The sequence below is a fragment of the Ambystoma mexicanum genome, chromosome 9 (genome assembly GCF_040938575.1).
Source record: "Ambystoma mexicanum isolate Mex_15411 chromosome 9, UKY_AmexF1_1, whole genome shotgun sequence".
NCBI lineage: Eukaryota > Metazoa > Chordata > Amphibia > Caudata > Ambystomatidae > Ambystoma > Ambystoma mexicanum.
Genome location: NC_090931.1, coordinates 247,565,236 through 247,586,411, shown reverse-complemented (window position 1 = coordinate 247,586,411; position 21,176 = coordinate 247,565,236). Strand labels below are relative to the sequence as shown.

The window sequence follows — 21,176 nt, the reverse complement described above, 5'->3', positions numbered from 1 at the left end:
CCCGTGTTGATGGAAGTTTCGGGACTGGTAAGGATGCCGGGCGGCACCCGCGAGGATCTGCAGATCCAGGTAAGATATGCACATGGCTGCAGAAGGGGAAGCGATAGCAGTGCTTCCAGTGAAGGTGCGGCTGACTCAGGTAAGATGCGCGCGTAGCTGCAGAAGTGAAGCGGTGGTGTGGCTGACCTCAAGGTAAGATGCTGGAGTAGCTGCAGAATTGAGGAAATGTTGTGGCTGACCTCAAGGTAAGATGCTGGAGTAGCTGCAGAAGTGAGGCGATGGTGTGGCTGACCTCAAGGTAAGATGCTGGAGGGTTCAGGAGACTGAGGATACACGTGCTGAAACAGGTAAGGTCTTCTGAATGGCGGTAAGCATTACGCTGCACTAACAGACTAACGCGAAGCGCCAGCATGCGGGTGGGGCCGGCTTATATAGCCTGGCCCCAGCCACTACCTTTAGGCCCCGCCCTGAGGCCCCACCTTGCCACTCCTTCTGCTTTCTGCACATGCCTTCCATGCATTGCTAGGGCCCCACGCTGCCCAGATGCATGTGCCTTCTACAGTCTGTGTGCTAAGCACACTTTTTCATGAGGTTGGTGCCAATGGCACCAAGACTGGGTCCATTGGGACCCTGCAGGATGTGAAGTGACTGGCCAATGACCAGTGGCCATGACAGGAACACCATACGTCGAGAGTGAGGTAGAAAAGTGCCCAGGTGCACTTGGGTGGCCGATCCGAGAGGAAAGAGGTCAACCAATCCAGTGCCCTGTCGGTGATACCCACAGTATTGCAGAGTAGGTTTATGAGGATGGAATGATTGGCCGTGTCAAAGGCAGAGGACAGAAGGGGGGTTGGAGTCGAGGTTTGTGAGCAGGTCATTATGGGTGTTCAGGAGAGCAGTTTCCGTGCCTCTGGCTGCTCTGAAGCCAGACTGGTGGTTGTGGAGGCAGGCAACATAATCGGGGAGATGGATTAGTTGGGAGATAACCAACTTCTCCAGGAGTTTCCCCTAAAAGGGGACAATGGAGAGGGGACGGTAGTTAGCCGGGCAGGAAGAGTCCGCAGATGGCTTTTTAAGGAGGGGGTGCACAAAAGATTGCTTGAGGGGTAAGGGGAAGGAGCCAGTGGCGAAGGAGTGTTTACAGAACTCAGCCAAGGAGGGGGAGAGAGAGAGGCAATGTTGTCCTTGATAGTTCCAGAGGAGCAAGGAAGCACCTGTTTGAGAGAGAGGACAGGATGTCCTGAGTTTTGATTGTGAAATGGTTGGCCAATGCCATGCAGGGGGCATGAGAAGGAAGAGGAAAAGTGGAGACTGCAGTAGGATTGGCAAGTTCCTTACAGATTTTGAAAAGTTCAGCTATGTTATTAGTGGCCCCAGAGATGCATGATTGCATATGGGCCCATTTCTTGGAGCGGATGGAGAGTCTTTATTGACTTTAGAGCAGGCGACAGACCAGTTTGTCAGAGGATGAGCTAGAAGCCAACCAGTTCTGTTACTGCGCTTTACACTTGCTTTTCAACAAGGCTAAGTCTGAATCATAACAACTGTTGCACTTGGAAGCATGCTTCAGGCGGATACTCATGGCAGGGGATAGGATGTCAAGGGTATTGGAGATGGAGAGGTGAAGGTTAGTAAGAACTGAGTCAGTATGGCAGTGGGGGGAGCGAAGGAGGCGGCAAAAGCAGCAACTGACACTCGTTTCATAGGTGGAATGGCGAAGGAGGAGACTGGCATTGCAGGCAGGGGCTTAGCCGGGGAGCTCCAAATTCGAGGAGAGGAGAGCGTGGTCGGACCAGGAGAGAGAAGTAGGGAGAGGGTTGCGGAGGGAGATATCAGCAGAGGTTAGCACATCCTAGGTGTGCCCGGCTGAGGCTGAGCGGGTAGTGCCAGAGGGAAGAATAGTGAGGGAGAGAGAGTTGCAGAGGTTGAAAAGGTATAGAGTGGCTCATCAGGAGAATCAAGATGATTATTGAAGTCTCCAAGTCGCAGAAGCTTGGAAGTAGAGGCCAGAAGAGAGGACGTGAGGTCGGCCCACTCTGAAAGCAAGGAGAGATCGGCCCATGAGTCCTGTAGATGGTAGAAAGAGTGAGCAAGAGTGTAGGAGAGATGCAAAGCTTGTAGACACATCCTTCAAAGGAGGAGTAGGATTGGGTGGGTATGATGGAAGCAGGAACCCATTCAGGGTAGACAAGGGCCACTTCGCCTCCAGACTGGTTTGACCTGGGCTTGGAGAGGATCTTGTAGCCCTCAGGAAAGAGAGTGACAGACCTGACATTGAACCACATCTCAGTAAGCGTAAGGACATCAAGGTCAAAGTCTTCAAGGAGGTGAAGGATGTCAGGAGAGTGTTTGACAGCAGAGCGAGAATTGAGGTTAGCTAGGTGGAGCCGGTGGCCACCTTAAAAGGCTTTCCGGGGCAGGGTACAGGGGTGTGGTACACCCATCGGTGGGGAAGAAGATGCGAGAGGGATGGCAGCCAAAGGAATGGCAGGAGAAGGGAGGAAGTACATGAGAGAAGAAAGACGTCTGTCAAGGCGGAGGAGGTTGGGCTGAGAGCCCTGGCCCATGATAGTGGCATTCTGGTAGACATTAATGATGCACCTGAATGATAGGACATGGGCCAAGAGAACTTCCCATCTTGTTCCACCATTAATGGTCAAGGAGGAAAAGGGGGAGAGGATAGAGACCATATCCATAGACATAGAGTCCATAGGTCAGAAGAGGGTACAGTAAAGAGGATGTTGGTAATAGTCTGCCTGGATGAGGCATTGATGTAGGTGTTGGCAATGGACAATCCTGTATTGGAGACCAGGAGCGCTTTCTTGATTTTCTTCTGTCTAGGCTTCGGGAGAGGGCTAGGAAAGGTGATGGAGTTAGTGAGAACCATGGTTGCAGGGGAGTGGGACGGAGAGCAGATGAGGGGACTGTACAATGCACTAAGACTCACCAGGCGGCCTAGCAGCAAGTCAGTTCAAGAGAAATTGCATGCAACAATGAAAACAGTAACACAGGAAAAAGGCCTAGGTTACAAAAGGCAACGGGGAGAAAGAACAGTTGTGGAGGCACAGTCAGTAAAGTGAACATTCAGAAATGGTAGCCAAGGTAAAATAAAAAGGTCTAGCAATTGGCAAAGCAGTATTTTACATATAGAATTCTGGTTGAGTTACACAAATGGGTAGAAATGCCTAGTATTGTAGCACAGACCAAGCAGTAAGAGCAACTGGATTTGATTTTTCTTACTGACCACAGCATAAGGAACACAGTGCACCCAGGAAGATAAAATACAGGGATATCAGGGTCATACAGCAAGGCTGAAGCAACAGATGCAAAAGGCTCACAGCAAAACCAAGAGAGTAATATAGCACAAACAAGTAAACCCAGAGAATACGGGCACAGGCAAAGGGCAAGGTAGGCTCCAAAGTCACAAATGTCTTGAAAGTCAGGCAAAGTCCAGCAGAGTCATTGCAATATGCACAGAATACTGGTGCTAATGGGGATGGTAACGCATTAGGCACAGAACTGGAGCTGCAGTAGGCGAGGAAAAGACTCCAAGAAGTGTGCAAGGTGCCAGAGGCCCACAACGATGCCTGACACGAGAATGCAGCAGGCCTGATACTGCATTGTGAGGAAAGGGGGGCAGCAGTGCAGGGCCAGGCACAAGGGTTCGGTCAGCTGTGAAATGGGTGCCCACACAAGAAACAAAGGAGAACCACACTTGAGAGGAGCTGTTGAAGACATCAAAGCCGATGAGGTCATTAGCAGGACGGACCGGAGCACTGGAACAATAGCTTGGATGGGCAAAGGGGAACAAAGCAAATTCCTGGGGCTAAGGTCGACAGAGAGAATAGGAGGGCTGGGCTGGGTCTCCAGCAATAGCAATGTTGCCCCTGCCTTTTCCTTCAACCTGGGCCAGCTAATATGCAGGAAGGCTCAGGCCCTGTCTTTGTGGAGTCTTCCCCCCTTTCCTTTAATCAGCCTTGCACTAGTTCAGGGGTCGTGGTGGCGGCATATGAAGTCAGATTGGCAGTGTCCTCTATGCCCGTCTCCCCCTGACAGGGACTCTTCTCACATTCAGCCCTCACCGGGTGGTGGGGGGTCTTATGTATTGTTTCCTGTCTTGTTGGCAGGACCTAGCCCGGTTGCCTCCCAACCCACAGGCCAATCTAATGCTCGCTGCAGGCCCCTGCTTTGCTTGTTAAGAAGAAGCTGCACTCACCTCGCGTGTTCCCGAAGAGCTGGCGGACACACCCACTAAGACCTTGCAGCGTTGCTCACTGCCTCCACCAGACGGTCTGCGTCCGTTGCGGGCAAAGCCAACAGTCCACCGGCCAATCTGTGTTGGGGAAGATGCCTCCCGAGTCTGCCACACGCTCCTCCTGCACATTGGTAGCCGACGTCCACACCGCCGTGGGCTGTCACAACCTCGCGCCACTCTTCACTCGAACTATGAGTGATCACGCTGCTCCTCTGCTTTTCGCACCAGAAAGCGCAGTGTTGTAGCGGACGAAGGTCCCAGTGTTTGCTGATGTTCCAGCACCTTAACAGTATGCGCTTCAGCACATATGTTCTTTATCTGCTTCATCTGCTTCTGTTGTGGCCAGCTACACTACACATGTCCGTCCCTCCCACCCGCCATCTTGGAATAGATCTTGATTTTAACTTAACTTAAAAGTTCTTGAAGTTGGATGCTCCTCCAAAACGTATTAAACAGCAGTCTGCCTTATTTCACAAACACACAGTTCCCAAGCATCAGGGGGAAATCTCTTCCCCTATTCTTTTTTCAGTTCACAAATGTAACATCAAGTCTGGTTCACTATCCTGCCAGACTTGACTGTAGATCTTAGTGTTGCAGAAAATGTCTGTTGTTTTAGCAATGGGTCCTCTACTCCTTATCTTCACTTCACTCACCTCTCTCTCTCTCTCTCTCTTGTGTGGATCGCAAACCCCTCTATGTTGTCCCCGGACCTCCCCGACTTGCTGTGGGCTCCAGCCCCTTGGTTGCATGCTTCTTTCGGGCTGGTATCGGTGTGCAGTTCTTGCAGGGCTTCCCCGACTTTGTATGTGTCCCAGACCCTGGTGTGCCACTCTTGTGAGGCTTCCACGACTTGGTATGGGTCTCAGACCCTTCTCTCAGGTTTTTAGCATGTCGTACCCAGGCCTGTTCACTAACCTGCCAGGCACTGCTTCTCATATGTCTCTTTCATGGCTCTTTCCAAGTACTGGTACGAGGGAGATGGGGGTTCTTAATCCTCCCCAACCGCCTCCTTCATTCTCCTGTAACTCTACCACCCCCTACGGTAACCCAAGTACCTTTGTGGGATTACTGGCTTGATTGGCCAGCTTTGCAGAGCTGCTTCTTCCTGCTACGGTCTTCCGCATGACTTCCAATGGTCTCTCTATGTACTCACAGCCTTCCCAGGCCTTCTCAGAGTGTGCTTCTCGATCTGACTGCATGGTCCGACTCCTAGTCGCTCACGGGCCTCAGATTCTTCAGCCTGGAAAACGGGGAACACAGCATGTGTTTGTCAAGGGTAGGTCAGCCTTTCCTGTAATGTATGGCAAGCCTCCATTCGGCTCTCTGTTCCTCCAGAGAGGATCTGACAAAGTACAGAGTCCTTCTTCCCTTTTTTATCTTTGGCTATGGGTCTAGTTGACTATACCACGTATGTTGATTCCGCGGTAGGCTTTTGCCTCCTTGCCTGTTCTTCTTCGTGTCAGTGATTGTATGAACTCTATCTGGGTAGCGCTCCCTCTTCCTGGTCCCAGAATGGTCTGTGTGGATGGGGTCTTCTATCCTACATAAATACATAGGCATGTCGGGGACCACAGCAGACTTGAGTGGGGTAAGAGGAAAGAGGGGAAAGAGATGGAGGGGGTGCATACCGTGTTCTCCCAAGGTAGTAGTCACTGGTCCCATAGATGGTTTCCTTCCCCATGAGAGCTACCCGCTGATTACCACCCAAAGGAGGGCTATAGAGAAGCAGCCTCACCTCCCTGACATCATTGGAAGGGGCTCCCCCTATGGGAGCAGTGACTATACCCTGGGATTTGTCACACTACATAGTCCCCGGTTTCAGTGGAAGCAAAAGCGGTGCACTTTGGGGTGAGTCAGATTTCCTGTACCCCATATATCATGGTACTGTCCCTTGCCCTCCGATGCGGACTAAATAAGGGTGATCCCAGCCCATTATACGTTAGGTAGGGGGGGACATCTAGCCCGCTTGGCCACACCACAGGATCTCCCCAGAGTAAAGATGGGAACTTTGTCACAAAAGACATCAGGACCCTTAGACAAGGAGGTGTTCTGTCTAACAGTGGAACGAAAGCTCCAGCGGTATCTAAAACTCATGTCGGAGACACAGCACTGTCTAAAGGAGCTTCACAGAGGAACGGAGGTGGTCGTATTGCAGGAACCAGAGGCAATCAGTTGGAGACCCAGAGAGTATCTGAGTGACAGGGTGGAAGTGCAAACCTTTACACTTTATTTGGAAATTGTCGCATTGTTGGAATGATTGAGACTATCCTCACACTTTGTTTTGAGCTTCATGTAAGAGAGTACCTTTGTGTTGAGTAAAAGCCATTCAAATGTGAGTTATTGTTCAACCTCTTTGTGAACCCAAGTTGGCTATGAGCTTTTAAATTGCGCCAATGACCGCTTTTATGGTCTTGCTTCACTCAGGCCGATTAGCTTGATTGTGGGCCGTTGCCACTTTTTATGGCTCTCGGAACTCATCATTATGGTTAAATTATTAGTGGGTCTGGTTATTATTGAACCATAACATTTCCTAGAATCATGTACATATTCCCCTTAATAGGAAATCGTATATTGCTTGGTCTTTGCTCCTTGTGAAAGTGGTCCACCCAAGCTGCACAGCATCTGTCGGAGCAATGCAGTGGGAACATTGCAAGGGAGGCCACCATCCGGGGGCCAGCACGCAGACTGCACATCATCAGTCTGAGAAATACAGCAGGCAAATAGCCAACATGGACCACAACAAGCATGGAGTCAGGAGGAACCACCAACATCAAATAAAATAGACATAATATATTGGGCCTCCGTAGTTTGCCGGTCCGGTAACAATGGTACCGGTAAGCTTGCCGGTTCTGTTGTTACCAGACCGGCAAACTACGAGTTCTGCAAGTGGGTGCACACGCGAGCAGACCATGGCGGAAGCACTGGCACCATTCTGAATGGTGCTGGTGCATCCGTCCTCCACATTCCCATTGAACCCTATAGGGCTCGAATGGGAATGGGGAGCATTTTTTACCGGCGCCCGGGAATGGGCCCGCCGGACCCAGTAATTGCCCATTCCCAGGCACCGGTAAAAAAAACGACTCTGGCGGCCCGGCTACCGCTGAAGTCGTAATTGTCTCAGAATGCAGTCACTACAAAGCTAAGGTGTCTGGTACAGAGGGCTTTGTTCATTACATTATTGTTACCATATGAGATTGTGAAATGCTTATTGCTTCTGTAGCATTTAATGTGACATTAAGGCCTTTGAGGAGCAAGTTGGAAGTCTGAGGCTGCTGGCCAATAATGTAAGCACCAGTATGCCCAATAGTCTGTACTGAGATGGCATTTCAGCCACAAACCATCACGAATGGCCAGTTGTATATTTGGGATAAGTGAATGATACTTTTATATTAAGTTGACCTTCATAGATTCCCTGGTAAGGAAATGCCCCTGAGGCTGCTGCCCTGGAAGTCATGTTGCCCTGCCCTTACAGCAAAGGTATGGGGATTCCTGGGACATTGTGGAGACTGGGTCCCTCTTAGACAGTTGCTAATGTGAGGGGTCAGAAATGTGAGGCAGACATTGTGAAGGTTTTTCAAAAGATGCCAGTTTATTAACTCAAAAGGTTGGATAAATGCCTCATTATCCCTACCCTGGTGATGATTTTCCTGCCTAAAATAAACTAGAGGAAACACTCTAACAAAGGATATCTGTCCCTCACACTTACACATATAGTAACTTAACAAGGTAGTGCATGGCAACAAAATAATATAATGCTTAAATTCACAATATGTCAACAGTCTCTCCTTATAATCTGGGTGAATTCCCCTTCCCCAGATTTAAGCCTGATTCTGCACCACAGTTCCACAAAGAAACAAGAAAATCCTGGTTTGCAACAAAGTTCCAACACAGTTCTTTGTAACTCCAACTTGACAACAGAAAGTTCCAATACTCCATTGGTTCAACAAAAAGGTTCCTGTTTTTCCTCTTGTAATAGTAAGATTCAAAGTAATTTTCTTCACATAACCAAAGAATATTTCCTCAGTTCATCATCAGTGGCAACATAAATTGTCTTTGTCAGGATGATTTGCAACAACTTATAATTTCTAAAGGTAAATACTTCTGCAGCGGTTTTATACAGTTCTTGATTCAGCAATGACAGTTTGTCAAAATAATGTGTTAACACCAGCCACAGCACTTCACTTCTACTACTTCAATCAGACCTGGGTTACTCCCATGCCAGACCTACTACTTCAATGTTTTTTGTTCGGGTATACTCCCCTGCCCAAACAGTAATTTACAAACAAAAAGTGCCTCTGTGGTTAAGATCAGCCTAGAACAGCTCTGCAGTGTTCCTCGCTTTATAACATCAGACTTTAAGCAATTCTTCAGAGAAGGCAAGATTCACATAGGTGTTCTTAAGTATTTTTTTGTACTTTCCAAAGCCTCTTCAAGTTATGCTCCTCTCCTTAGAAGGGCAGCCTTCCTGCCGCTCTTGTTTCCCCGTTATCAACCAGACACTGACATGGATATGGTTTTATTCTGCTTCTTTCTTGGCTTTGGCAATGTGGGTTTATACCAGCTTTTGTTGTAGGAATCTTCAAATATGGGAAATAAGTTTTACAACCTTTTGAATTTTCACTAATCCCCTCCTGCCTTTGGCAATATCTGTTGGTTTTAAATTACCTTACTTTAACTTTTTTACGCTGGTTGCCTGCATTAGGTTTTAAAAGTATTGCCTCATCTTGTTGCTGGGATCTCAATAAACTCTCTAAATAATGCTTTCTCTGGTTTCTGATAGTTTGGTATTCAAAATTGCCTTCAGTAGTACTTTCATTCATATGCAAGTGTTTTCTAGTCTGAAAACCCCTGTATCAAGCACGCAAGCCGTCTCAGAGTGCTCTGGTGTCACAATCAGCTGGTGAACTCACTGGGTAAGGCTTGTGTGTCCGATCCTTTCACTGCTCACAGATACTCTGCTTCCACGGCTCCTCATGACCCGGCAATCTGCTGCTTTTGGTCCGCTGCCACCCCTGCTACATTGTACACAGAACTTCTTTTACTCTGGAGGCTCTCTGTTGCTTGCCGGCCACCTGAGACATCCTGATGGGGAAGAAAGCTCTCCACACTTTCACTTCCTGCTGCAAAACTGCTGCAAAACAGGTCTTCAGAGGGCAAACGTCCATCTCTCATGCTTCCTGCTGCGCAAACTCTTCAATTAAGACTTCTGGACGCAAAGACCCTCTCAGGGCTGGCTAATGTTTTCTGCTTGAACAGTGGTCCAGGCATCTTCTCCCTCCTCCAGGTTCTGCTCCTGCTGCTTACACTGCTCTCCCTGCTAAGTCTGCTCTTTGATGGCCTGCACCTGAGGGGGCTTTTTGAGCCTCCCTGTTTCCCTCAGGTGTGGGTCATGCCCATTAACAAGCTGACCACTCCTGCAATATTGTTCTTCTTTAGCCCTCTTCTTCATCCCAGTACTTCGGGAATTATGGGACGTGAGGTCCCTAATGACAATTAGTTTTTCTCACTTCTTCTGTCTTGCAATTAGCCATTAGAAGGTTGGGGTCTCGGGAAGTTGAATAAGGGGGTTTCCCATTCCTCCTAAACTGCTTCCCCTCATCATGTGTTCCTTCCGCAGAACACCGCCCCCAAGGTTGGGATCAGAAAGCGTCTGCCTTTCCCTTGCCACATGAGAACGGTCAGAGGCCAGGACTTCTGGGGAATCCTCACTGATTCATCACATACCTTTCCTCTAATGTCACTGTTTTTTTTTCAGCAGCTACGGTTTTGTGGTTCTGTGTTTTTAAGTTTATCAGTAAGAGGGGCCGAAATGCAAGAGAAATTTTTGAATGAATCTACGATACTAACCAACAAGGCCTAACAAGGTCCATAGTTCCTTTTTAGTGTTTGGAGATGGAGATTTCATAACAGCTTTGGCCTTTTCAGTGTGAGGTTGCATTAGTCCATTCCCTACAAAGGACCCCAAGTATTTTACAGCAGGTCTAGACAGATGACATTTCTTTGGGTTTGCCGTGAGTCCAGCTTCCCTTAATGCCCTGGTGAATTGGTAGATATGTGACATATGTTCAGGCCAGGTTTTACTATGTATAATAATGTCATCAACATAGGCCCCACAGAATGATGAAAGAGGCCTTAAAACCATTTCCATTAGTCTCTGAAAAGTAGCAAGAGCCCCATGCATCCCAAAAGGCAGCACCTTAAATTGGAATAAACCTAGGGGTGTAGAAAAAGGCGGTCTTGGGCTTGTCGCTTGGTTTGACTGGTACTTGCCAATAACCTTTAGTTAGGTCAGTGGTTTAAAGATATACAGCATCAATCAAATCATCTATCCTGGGCATGGGATAGCTGTCAAACTGTGACACTTCATAAACCTTCTTAACATCAATGCTGCACCTCCAAGAATTATGTGGCTTTGCAACGAATACAATAGGGGAAGACCATGGACCTTTGGGATGGTTCAATAATGTCTGTTTTTAACATAGCCTCTATTTCTTCTTGGGTAATCGGCTTTCTACTCCCAGGGATTCTATAGGGTTTCTGGTGAACTACTTGTCCAGGGGGAGTATGTATGTAATGATATACTTATGTTACTCTTCCTGGTTCGGTTCTAAAAGCATCAGGGAATTGCCAGAGAAGGTCTAGTAGATCTTGTTTATGATTCTGAGATAACTAATGAAGTCATGATGTTAAGACTTGACATATTTGTGGAGGTTTATTTTCATTTTGGTTCCAATTTGTGTTGTGTATAATATCTTTATGGATGTATTGTGCATGTTTTCTATGTATGATTTCATGTGCCAGTGACACAAGAATAACGCTGATTGATTGATTACTTCTGAGCAGAATTATTTGGAAAGCAAGGGGGAAGTTAAGAGAGATGAGGAGGGAAAAGGAGAAGAACGTGTTGATAAAACAGGAGGGACGGCTGTGAGGGCCTTAGTGTTTGAAGGGTGTTGAGGGGGCATCAAGTTGAAGAGAAGTAGCTGGGTACGGGGGCAGGAACAGAAAGGCCACGCATTTAGAGGGTTCCAAAGTCACCAGGCACTCACCTCATGTGCTCCAGATCTACCAAAGGCACTGAAGTACCCTTGTACTGATATACCCAGTCCCAGCAAGGGCAGGCATTGCTTCACCCTGGCTTGGGAGATCTTACATATGAGACCAGAGAGCAACTTGATGGGAGGAGGTGGCCTTCTCTGACAACCAACATCCTGATCTAGACGACAACATAGAAAAGTCTCAACCAAGTCAAGAAAGAAGTGCAGCGGACACTTGAAAGCCCGCAAACGGAGTAACGTTCATATGACAGCCAAGAGGTGGAGCCCAAAGGAAGTGAGGGATGGAATTCTGAGCTATGCTCTTTAAGCAAGCTGGAATTCAAGCTGGAATAAGTCTACTTTTATTTCTTTGACTTTCCTTCACTTATTTACTCAGTCTATCCCGAGCCATTGGCATATTTGTGTTCTAAAATAAACCTTTATCTATCCAACCTTGTGTTTATGGTGTTGCCTGTTGATCCCTGCTCTGAAGTAACGTACCAGACAAAAAGGGCAGGCTTGAATGCACGAAAGATCAGCATTACACACAACTGTGCTGCACACAGTCGCAGGCTCCTCTATTGTCCTCCTCCCTCCTAGCTGCACTGCGAGCCCAATAATCAAGTGGGAACTGAAAAAGGGAGAACTTATGCCTTGTCGGAATTGAAGTCCCCAGGAGGCAGAGGGCACTTCACTTCATGCCTTGGTTGGCAGGACTTCATTACCCCCTTAATATAAGTGTCTGATGATATTGTCTTCTCTCGGCCGTTGACATTTTATATTAAGGGCCTTTAATAGACTTGTCCCGGACGACACCATCATACTAAACCAGCCTAAACGTGCACCAAGCTTCAACTGTGTTTAAAGTATCCATTACATAAGCTGTGTATGCACCCACTCACCCCGCTTATGATAGTGTATCATAGTGCATGCAGCATGCCACTGGTTACATACTGGCTGCTCCAAAGACCATATAATACTCTTTTCTGAATACATCATGGCTCATGTTGAATTATGTATATTTGCATTTGTTATAACGTTGTTCTTGTTTTTTGTTTATATGTAACAGAATATGAGGTTGTTTCATTCCGTATAAAAGACGAAGAAGGCACCTGTGACATGGACCATCAGGAGAATAAGAGGATGGAAGGCATCAGCAGTTTATCAGGTGAGTAAATGGTGTTAACTGCTTAGAAGCAGAGTAAGTTCTTTACTAAGATCTACATGATTTTAGGAAGCTTTCTTGAATCACATGTTTGTTTTCGAAATGTATCTTTTTGGCTAAGAACTAATATCCAATTTATAAAGTGAGTTCTTGTACCCCACCATGATGTCCCAAACGCTCTTAACTAATCCAAATCCTGTAAACGTTTGGTTTGTTTTGGGCAATTTTGAAATCAAACATGAAATGTATTGCTGTTGTCAAGCTAAAAAAATAAACATAATTTTTATTTGTTAAAAGAAAATACAATACTCCTGTTTATTAGATCCCACAGCTCGGGAAGCAATCGGTTATGAATGATCTTTTACTGTAACTCAGAATTGATTGAGCTGCTGTGGTTTGTACTTTTATGAACTTGGTGCACAGGAAGTAGTTACTGTGGTAGAGAAGCTGAAAAGGAATTCTGCAACCATTCTAGAAGTGGAGAAGATGATCACAGCCCATTCAATGATGTATAAAGGTTCTTTGATCTATAACAGATAATAAACACTGCAGTCCTTCCCACAAAGTTTTTTTTACTTTAGCATTGTATCTTTTTGTCAATGTGGCCCCGCGCATTATGCATTTTCTCAGATGTAGGTAGTTAAGTTCAAATTTGACTTTATTATGAAGGGCAATTTGTGAATTATACACAGACACATTCTATTTTACTTGTAGCATACATTGTCTGCCCATCCTTGGTATGTGTTGCTGTTCTACTGGAGGTTTTCATGTGTTACATATAACAAAAATGATTACTTTACAAATGTTATAGCACAAAGGCATGCATCCCATCTGTCTGATAATTTGGTAAAAAGACGAAATGCCTCAATCAGGTACCCAGAACAAGGTCAGTCTGAGTACAGTTTTAATAAGATAAATCATGATGTTGTACTAATCCAGTCGGATAACGAGGGTCAGGTAATATTGTAAAGCTCCAATTTCATCAATTTTATCATGTATTAATTAAACCCATTCCCCAGGTACAAATTATTTTATAGCATAATACATTGGTATGATAGGCCACGCGATCCACCAATTACCTTATAGCTTGGGGCCTCTTGCACTTAATTAGTTACATGCACCATGAGTCAAATATCACCACCCTATGTGATACTTTCCCCTTGCTTCCCTTGTTTTATTATTCATTTGTGCTATCTGGTAAACCTTGTTGTAAATCATGAGTAAATGTAATTTAGTTCTATGCTGTGGGTTCTGTGTGAGTTTGTTGAAGAGCACACTTTGGGTTAATATATAGTTCACTGATCGTTGGAATAGCAGCAAAGGGGAAATTGCAGCTAAGTCATGACTATCCTGCCATTACATGCACACATAAGAGTTAAGTCCGAAGTTAAGGTTTTTGGAGCCCCAACCCTTGACACCAATAAGCTTTATTACATGCACATGCTGGCCATACGTTACCATGCCTATGTACGCTATATGTACTATGTACATTCATCCTGTATGCCTGATTCAGAATGCATCTTCTTCAATGTATTTGCATCTTCGTCAACCAATTTGATTGTTCTCTCGGCTATCAGTTTTGTGTGTATGCCTCAACTGGCTACTTTAATAGTCCTCTACTTGTTAGCTGAGCTCTGTTTTGTATATGTCCATTAGCTACCCATAACAAATGGTATTGAGACCAATGCTACACTAGCAGTCCAGAGACCTCTATGAGCAAAATCCATACTGCTAAGGTTCTGGACAACATTCTTGTTCAACTGGTGTTCAGTTAAAGTTATTCAGTGGTTATCTTTCCGGTCTGCTACAAAACAGTCGGTGTCATATGCACTTTAATAAAACATAGGAAAACACTGTAGATACTAACTTGTACCTTATTTAAGTGTGGAAAATGTAGTCTGTATTTCCGCAAAGCAGGTGCAAATCCTTTGCAATTTGTAAAATTGTTATGTGCTATCCTGAGCTGGCACAATACTGTTCTCCTCTTTGGTGGAATGTTCTTGTTGTTATAGAGAAACTGCTGCATGGATAAGACACATATTGAATAATGGTTACAAACAATCTCATTTTCAGAAAATAAGTTATTATCCTAATAATATCCTAATAAAACAGAGCGCAACTTCACACCCATCACCTGTTTAATAGACTGTGGTCCACTCATGAATAAACAGAAGGAAGATGAATAGAAAAGACAAACACACAGAGCACATCACAAGCAGACACCAGATTCTAGAAAGGAAAAGCTGTAAAATATCTCCAGGGTCCAATAATGGTACAGCTAAATTTTAAAGCGAGGGTTCAACAAACACTTGCTCTGTTTCATACCACCACACATATCAGCTTCATTTCCTATGACATGCTTACAACAAGCCACTGTTCCAATCTGTCCTGCACCGTTCTAGCTTTTACTCCAGTTCCTACATCATGCTTGGAAAAGATTGTTAAGCTTCCACCCTGCATCTACGTAATAGCAAACGTTTGTGGTTACTTTGACATCCAATGTGTAGTCAGGCTATTTATTTTTATTCATTACTGTTTGGGGGCATTTATTTAAACTTCAGACACTAATAGGTGTGAACTGACTCATGCGCCCAGATATTTCTAATCTACAGGATGCCCGCTAAGATCCATCTAGTATACCTTTTTATTCTGGATCTTATTTGTTTGGTTAACCCATAGTGAGACATTAGCATGCAGTTAATAATTACATCCTACTAGATTTACAGCTCTCCCATTGGTGGCATTATCTAAGAGAAGGCATTGGATTACCGGTACCACCTCATTTGTCATGTATACGCCAAAAGACAGCCCCATTATCCTCATATGCCCAAGTATATCAATCAAGTATATCAATCATACCTCAAATACAGTCATGCTATATGTGGTACAGCTGTCGTAAGGCAGGTAAATCCTTAGGAGCACAGGTACAAACATTGAATGCCAGGTACACCTAGCATGCTCAACCTAGGCCTTCATATGCCATGTACAGCCTTCATACATCAAGTGTGTTATACAGTTCCATCAGTAAAGGAAAATAACTGGTGTTTTTTTTACTGTTTGGTAGGTTTCTAAGTTCCTGTGTTTTCATCTATGTTGTTGTAATCAGCAGTATCTTACAAGTATCCGTCTAGGAAATAAAGTGGTTGCTGCAAGCCATTCACCCTTCTGTAGCATTGTTCTAGGTTTGCATGTCCGCAATTTCTTTGCAGTTCTTCAGGAGACATGTCCATCTGAACAGGTCGGCCTGGCTACTTTGAGGTTGCTGCTAAACTCAGATTCTAAAAAGGTCATGGCCCCATTTGCTCGATCGCTTATCTGTGAGTTTGTTCTGAAAGCCTCAAGGCTGGCGCTGCTATGCAAGTTGGTGAGTTAAGTGGTGATGGTGCTAAATAGTAAATACAAGGATCGTCTTTGTGCCAAATTAGAATTTTTCAAAGTCCCAAGTGAATGTAATCACTGTGAAATCCTTCACCTGAAACTCACCCCCTCGCACTGTAGGTGTATGAACCTTATTTTATTATACCAACTGCCCATAGATATGCCAAATTTCAGAAACCTCAAACGGTCCTAATTGCTCCACCCTATTCATAGGCGATCTTAACCGATGGCGCAATAACACTAACGACAAGGAGGCTTTGGCCTTGGAAAAAGCCCTTGAAGATATTGATTACCAGGTCCACAATACTGATCCTACCTCTAATAAAGGTACCATCTTAGACTAGGTTGTCTCAAGAAACTTGGATCTACAAATCAATAATACAACCCCATTTATTTGGTCGGATTATTATCTGATACATTTTACCATCCGATTCCAAGACCCACCCCACCCCAAATAAACAAATGCCCCTAGATACGCCACAAATCGCAACTTTGAGAGTCCAGATTTCTGACGTTCAGTGCTATCTTAATGACATAATGTCCTCTACTTCCTGCTCTGACTCCCCTGAACTCTTGGTGGAGACATACAATAACACTTTGATGGGAATGCAGAACAAAGTAGCCCCATTTAAGAGAAAAATTGTCAGGGAAAAACCCTAATCACAAGAAGTGGTTTACCTCCGTTCTCTCTAATCGGAAAAAAGAAAGATGTGCGGAGTACCACTGGTTAAAAGATCCGACTGCCCTTAACAAAGCCACCTGGGAAACCTTGGAACACTCTTAAAAAAAAATCATCGAAAATGTAACGCTCCTGGAGAAACCCAAAGCACTATAACCAACAATCTCACTGAGAGATCAGGATTGTAATGATGTACAGCAGGCTTTCGCCAACAAACTAGCCATGGCTCGTAATAAAATTAAGGAAGACCTGAATACTAATACACCACAAGTGTTGGAGGCATTGATAGCCCTCCCCGTAAAATTCCTCTTCAAACCCGTTACGAATAGAGACATGGAAAAGAACCTGACCACAATGCACCCTATATCTTTCCCTGAAAATATAATTCCAGCTAAACTTATCTTGGACAACAAAAGTATCTTTTTTGCCGTCCCCACCAGATTTGTAAACTCATCTTTTTTTCACAATCACGTCCCTGATATCATCCATGTGGTTACTATTACTCCGCTGGTGAAGAAAACGGGGTTGGCCCAAAAGATGCCAAAAACCTGAGATCCATTACTAATTCCAATTTCTTACTGAAGGTCTTAGACAAAATGTCAACTTTACAACTTCAGGCCTGCTTCAACGCATCCTCCATACTACACACAAGACAGTCTGGTTTTAGATAAGACCATAGCACAGAGACAGCATTTTCCGATCTCCAGACACATATGCTTGAACTCCTAGACAGAGGGAAAACAGGACTAGTAGTCGTTTCAGACCTTTTGGCGGCCTTCGACTTACTTGATCACAAACGCTTGCTTCACACACTGGCAGATCTGGGGAATTGTGCTCAGCAATCAATCAAATGGATTGAATCTTTTCTATCACATAAGAAATGTAATGTATGCTGGGACAATGCTTCATCTAAACGGGCCCCAATCTATGTGCTGTGCCTCAGGGTGCTTGCATATCTCCCACCCTTTTCAACCTATACATCAGACCACTTAGTAGTTTCCTTGAGGGACAGAGGGTCTTTTTTACAAACTACGCAGACAATACCGAGCTGATACTGGAAATCATCAGGGATTAAGATACCAACACCTCAAACCTCCTACTCATATACAGTACGATTGAAAGCTGGATGACTGAGAACTGGATGTGCATGAATGGAGGAAAAACTGAGCTGATGATTTTAGGATACCCCTCTCTCAGGGCGAAATTGAATAACAACTACTGCAGTTCGAGCAGACTACTTGCTTGGCTCTGTAGGAGCAATGCCAAGCGCCAAATTATTTGTTCCATTAATGATGACCAAGGGGATAATAAAAGATCACAAACTGAGATTAACAGCACCTTTCTTAGACATTACAGCTCTCTGTACAAAGAAGACGCCCCTGTCTGCCACACCAATATAGTTGAGGCCTTGTCTTCGATCAAACTGCCTCGTCTCAATACAGACGAGGCAGAATGTTTAGATGCCCCGATAACTACTGAAGAACTGCTAGCCACAATGAGAACCTTTCCTACTGGCAAGGCTCCGGGAGCAGACGGTCTGCAGAGTGAATTCTACAAAGCGTTTGCTGATGATCTGGTCCCGGCACTGCTGGATATGCTGATGGAAGCATATGAGAAGGCCATACTTCCCCCCACTTTTAAGAGAATCGATTTTTATACCCATACCTAAACCAAATAAATCGCCGGTGGAATGCAGTTCTTATAGACCTCTGTCCATGTTAAATCAGGACAATAAGATACTTACTGCATTGCTGGCACATAGGCTGAAAGGTGTGATTGCAGTCCTAATACACCCAGTGCTGAGGCCCGAAGCTCCTTAACAAAGCACATGGCACGCCACACATCAAGCCGGCCCGAACCACCATGTGTGCACAATGTCCATGATGATTATGCCCCTGCAGGGGCACGCACTACTCTAGGTGAAATGTTAAATGTTTCACCTTGCATAGAAAGAAGGTAGCAGTGCCTGGCCGGCCGGCCGGCCGGCACCCAAATATACCAGCCACCAGTGGTGGCTGGTGAGTTGTTTTACTTTAAATATTTGCCACAAGTATGTGCTTGCAACCGAGCATAGCGAGGGAGCCTGAACCAATGAAAACTGGTTTGGGGGGCTGGGGAGGATTCTTCCCACACCCCTGACAATTTATTTTAATAGTGAGTTAGAATGGTGCAATGTACAGCACACTTTCTGTGAAAAATTGGGTCAAAGGGCAGTTTGCAATCTGTTTTGTAGGGTAATTTATGAAAAGATACAATAGCTGCAAGTTACCAAAAGTGCACAGGTGCATTTCCCAATGCATTGTCATGCCATTCCCTGCAATATATGCCAGTATTTCCATACAAAAACATACTCCTGTTTGCTTTGATATGTTTTTTATAGTATCGTTGATGGCATTAGGCAAAAAGCTAGCTCTGCCAATATATTCCAGTACTCCTATGTAAGAGCATAGTCTTGTTGGTTTGGCCATTAAATGCCACAAAAAGAAAACCTGTCCAAACTGGTTCCAATGTAGGCCAGTCTAGACTCATAAGAACACTTATCACACTTTCTTCATCATAGATGCTCGGTTAATAAAAGGTAATGGTACAGTAAGTAATAGCTAGGCCGCTACACCAAAATGTCAGTCTAGCAATGTAATACTAAAAATGTTTTCCTTATCAAAGATGAACATTCATAGATGTCATGCCACAGTAAGCAATGGCTAGACTGGCTGCACCAACATGCCAGTCTAGCCACATAACACACATGAACTTGGCTTTCCCTGAAAATACCAGTAACATATGCCAAGTCAATTAAGGATGCATCACAAATGCTCTAGTGATCCCCAGCCTCACGGGTGTCTGAAAGGGGAAACACATGTATCCCCTTTCAGACACCAGTCATTCACCCATACAACTTCTCTCACATTCATTCACAATGCAAATGCCACACGGGCATACACCCAATAAGTAACTCACCCACGTGTGTACACACACACACACGCACACACGCACACACACACACACATGCGCACACGCACGCACACACACACACACACGCACGCACACACACACGCACACACACTCTCACATCCACACACACTGCATTCTCCACACAAACCTTCTGTTACATCCACTCTCACTGCATTCTCTTCACACACACACACATCCAGAACAATCAAACACAGACTATCACATTCCTACTCATCACCACCACTCACTAACCAATACTACATACATACACCTGACACACACTTCACACATGCAAAACATAGACATTAAAAAAAAGTCTTGTTAACTAGTTTTTTAACTCCAGACCGTCCTGGGCTCCCCCTTGTTGCTCACAGACAGGAACCAGGAAGCTGGGAGCGCTTCCTGGTTCCTGTATATGACTGCGCAAGGCAGCCGAAGGAGAAGGGGTTAGAGCTTCTCACACTGCAAGCCCCAGCCCTGCCTTCACCCTGATGGGCGAGGACTGTCGGCCCCCGCCACCTCCCGAACTGGTGTGGTGGGGGCCCTGCTCCCCAGGTGCATTTATTAAGAGTTGCGGTCCTGCTACGAGAGAAAGTCATGCTGCAGGCAGAAACGTGGGTTACTGACTATCAGAACGTTTTATGGGTTTGTAGATTAAAGTACATGAACACAGCACAGGCATTGCACTAATATACTAGAAGGTTACAGAGGAAAATTAAGGGAGCAATCTTAAAGCTCAAAAAAGAAGTTACAAAGGGTACCACTGCTCGTGCGTTGGAAAAAAGATCAGATTTTATGCGTCTGCTAGAACCAAAAGAGCATTACTATATATGAATAAAGATACCTCCTCCGCAATAATATATGAAAAATGGAATGGAATAGAATAGATGGCAAGGTTAATAGTCTTCTCTTGTTTTTGGAGCCTCTGCACAGCCTTACTAGGTGGATGTCAACCTTCCTGCTTATTTTAAAAGCTAATCTGGCACAGACACACGTTTACTGATGGCTTTCCTATCAAGAGAAAACAGATTCTCATAAAAGCAAAATAAGAGATGCTCTGTTTGGTCCACATGTTAATACAAATCAGATAAAGATTCACATTTTTATTTTACTGCAATAATATTTGATGAAGCTATGCCTTGTGTAAAATATTTTTAGAATGAATATCAAATAACATTTGTATCTCTTCATTTAGTATTTGTTAAATTATTGTTTGATATTTATGAAAAGAATACTCTGGTCCTGAAGAAGCACATTTAAGTGGGACATTTACTTTCTGTAGCCCACTTTGTGAAACACTTGTTGGGCTTAATGTTCTCTTTAGCTGCATAATTAAGGAAACAAACACATTTCTGTAGAAAGGATATCTCCAATATGTTAATGGTGTTTACATATATTCTTATATAAAAACAATTCTGTTTATGTTAAGCTGAAAAGGGACAGATAAATAATGTATTATATGTTGATACTTTAATCCCTTTGATGATGGCTCGAGGTTTGCAGCAGGTATGATTTCATATCCAAAAAAATGACTATTATTTTTACTTGGGTCCTTTATTGAATAATTTCCCTTTCAGACCATAAAGACATAAATGAATCTGTACCAAATGCAATTTCTTTCTGTCAAAAAGTCCTTTCTTCTGGAAGATGTTTATCTTCTTTTCCAAGTATGTGAATGTTTCTGTATGGTAGAATGCAGTCAGCCAATAT

General features: G+C 44.7%; 1 protein-coding gene across 1 annotated transcript in view; it reads left to right on the top strand.

Annotated features, from left to right (window-relative positions):
• The window catches only part of LOC138487920 (zinc finger protein 37A-like), a 291,426-nt gene that overhangs the window by 261,385 nt on the left and 8,865 nt on the right, over window positions 1-21,176 (top strand). The window contains exon 7 of the mRNA XM_069614546.1: window positions 12,362-12,460. Coding sequence (XP_069470647.1) covers window positions 12,362-12,460 — 99 coding nt within the window. The remainder of the gene's footprint in view (window positions 1-12,361; window positions 12,461-21,176) is intronic.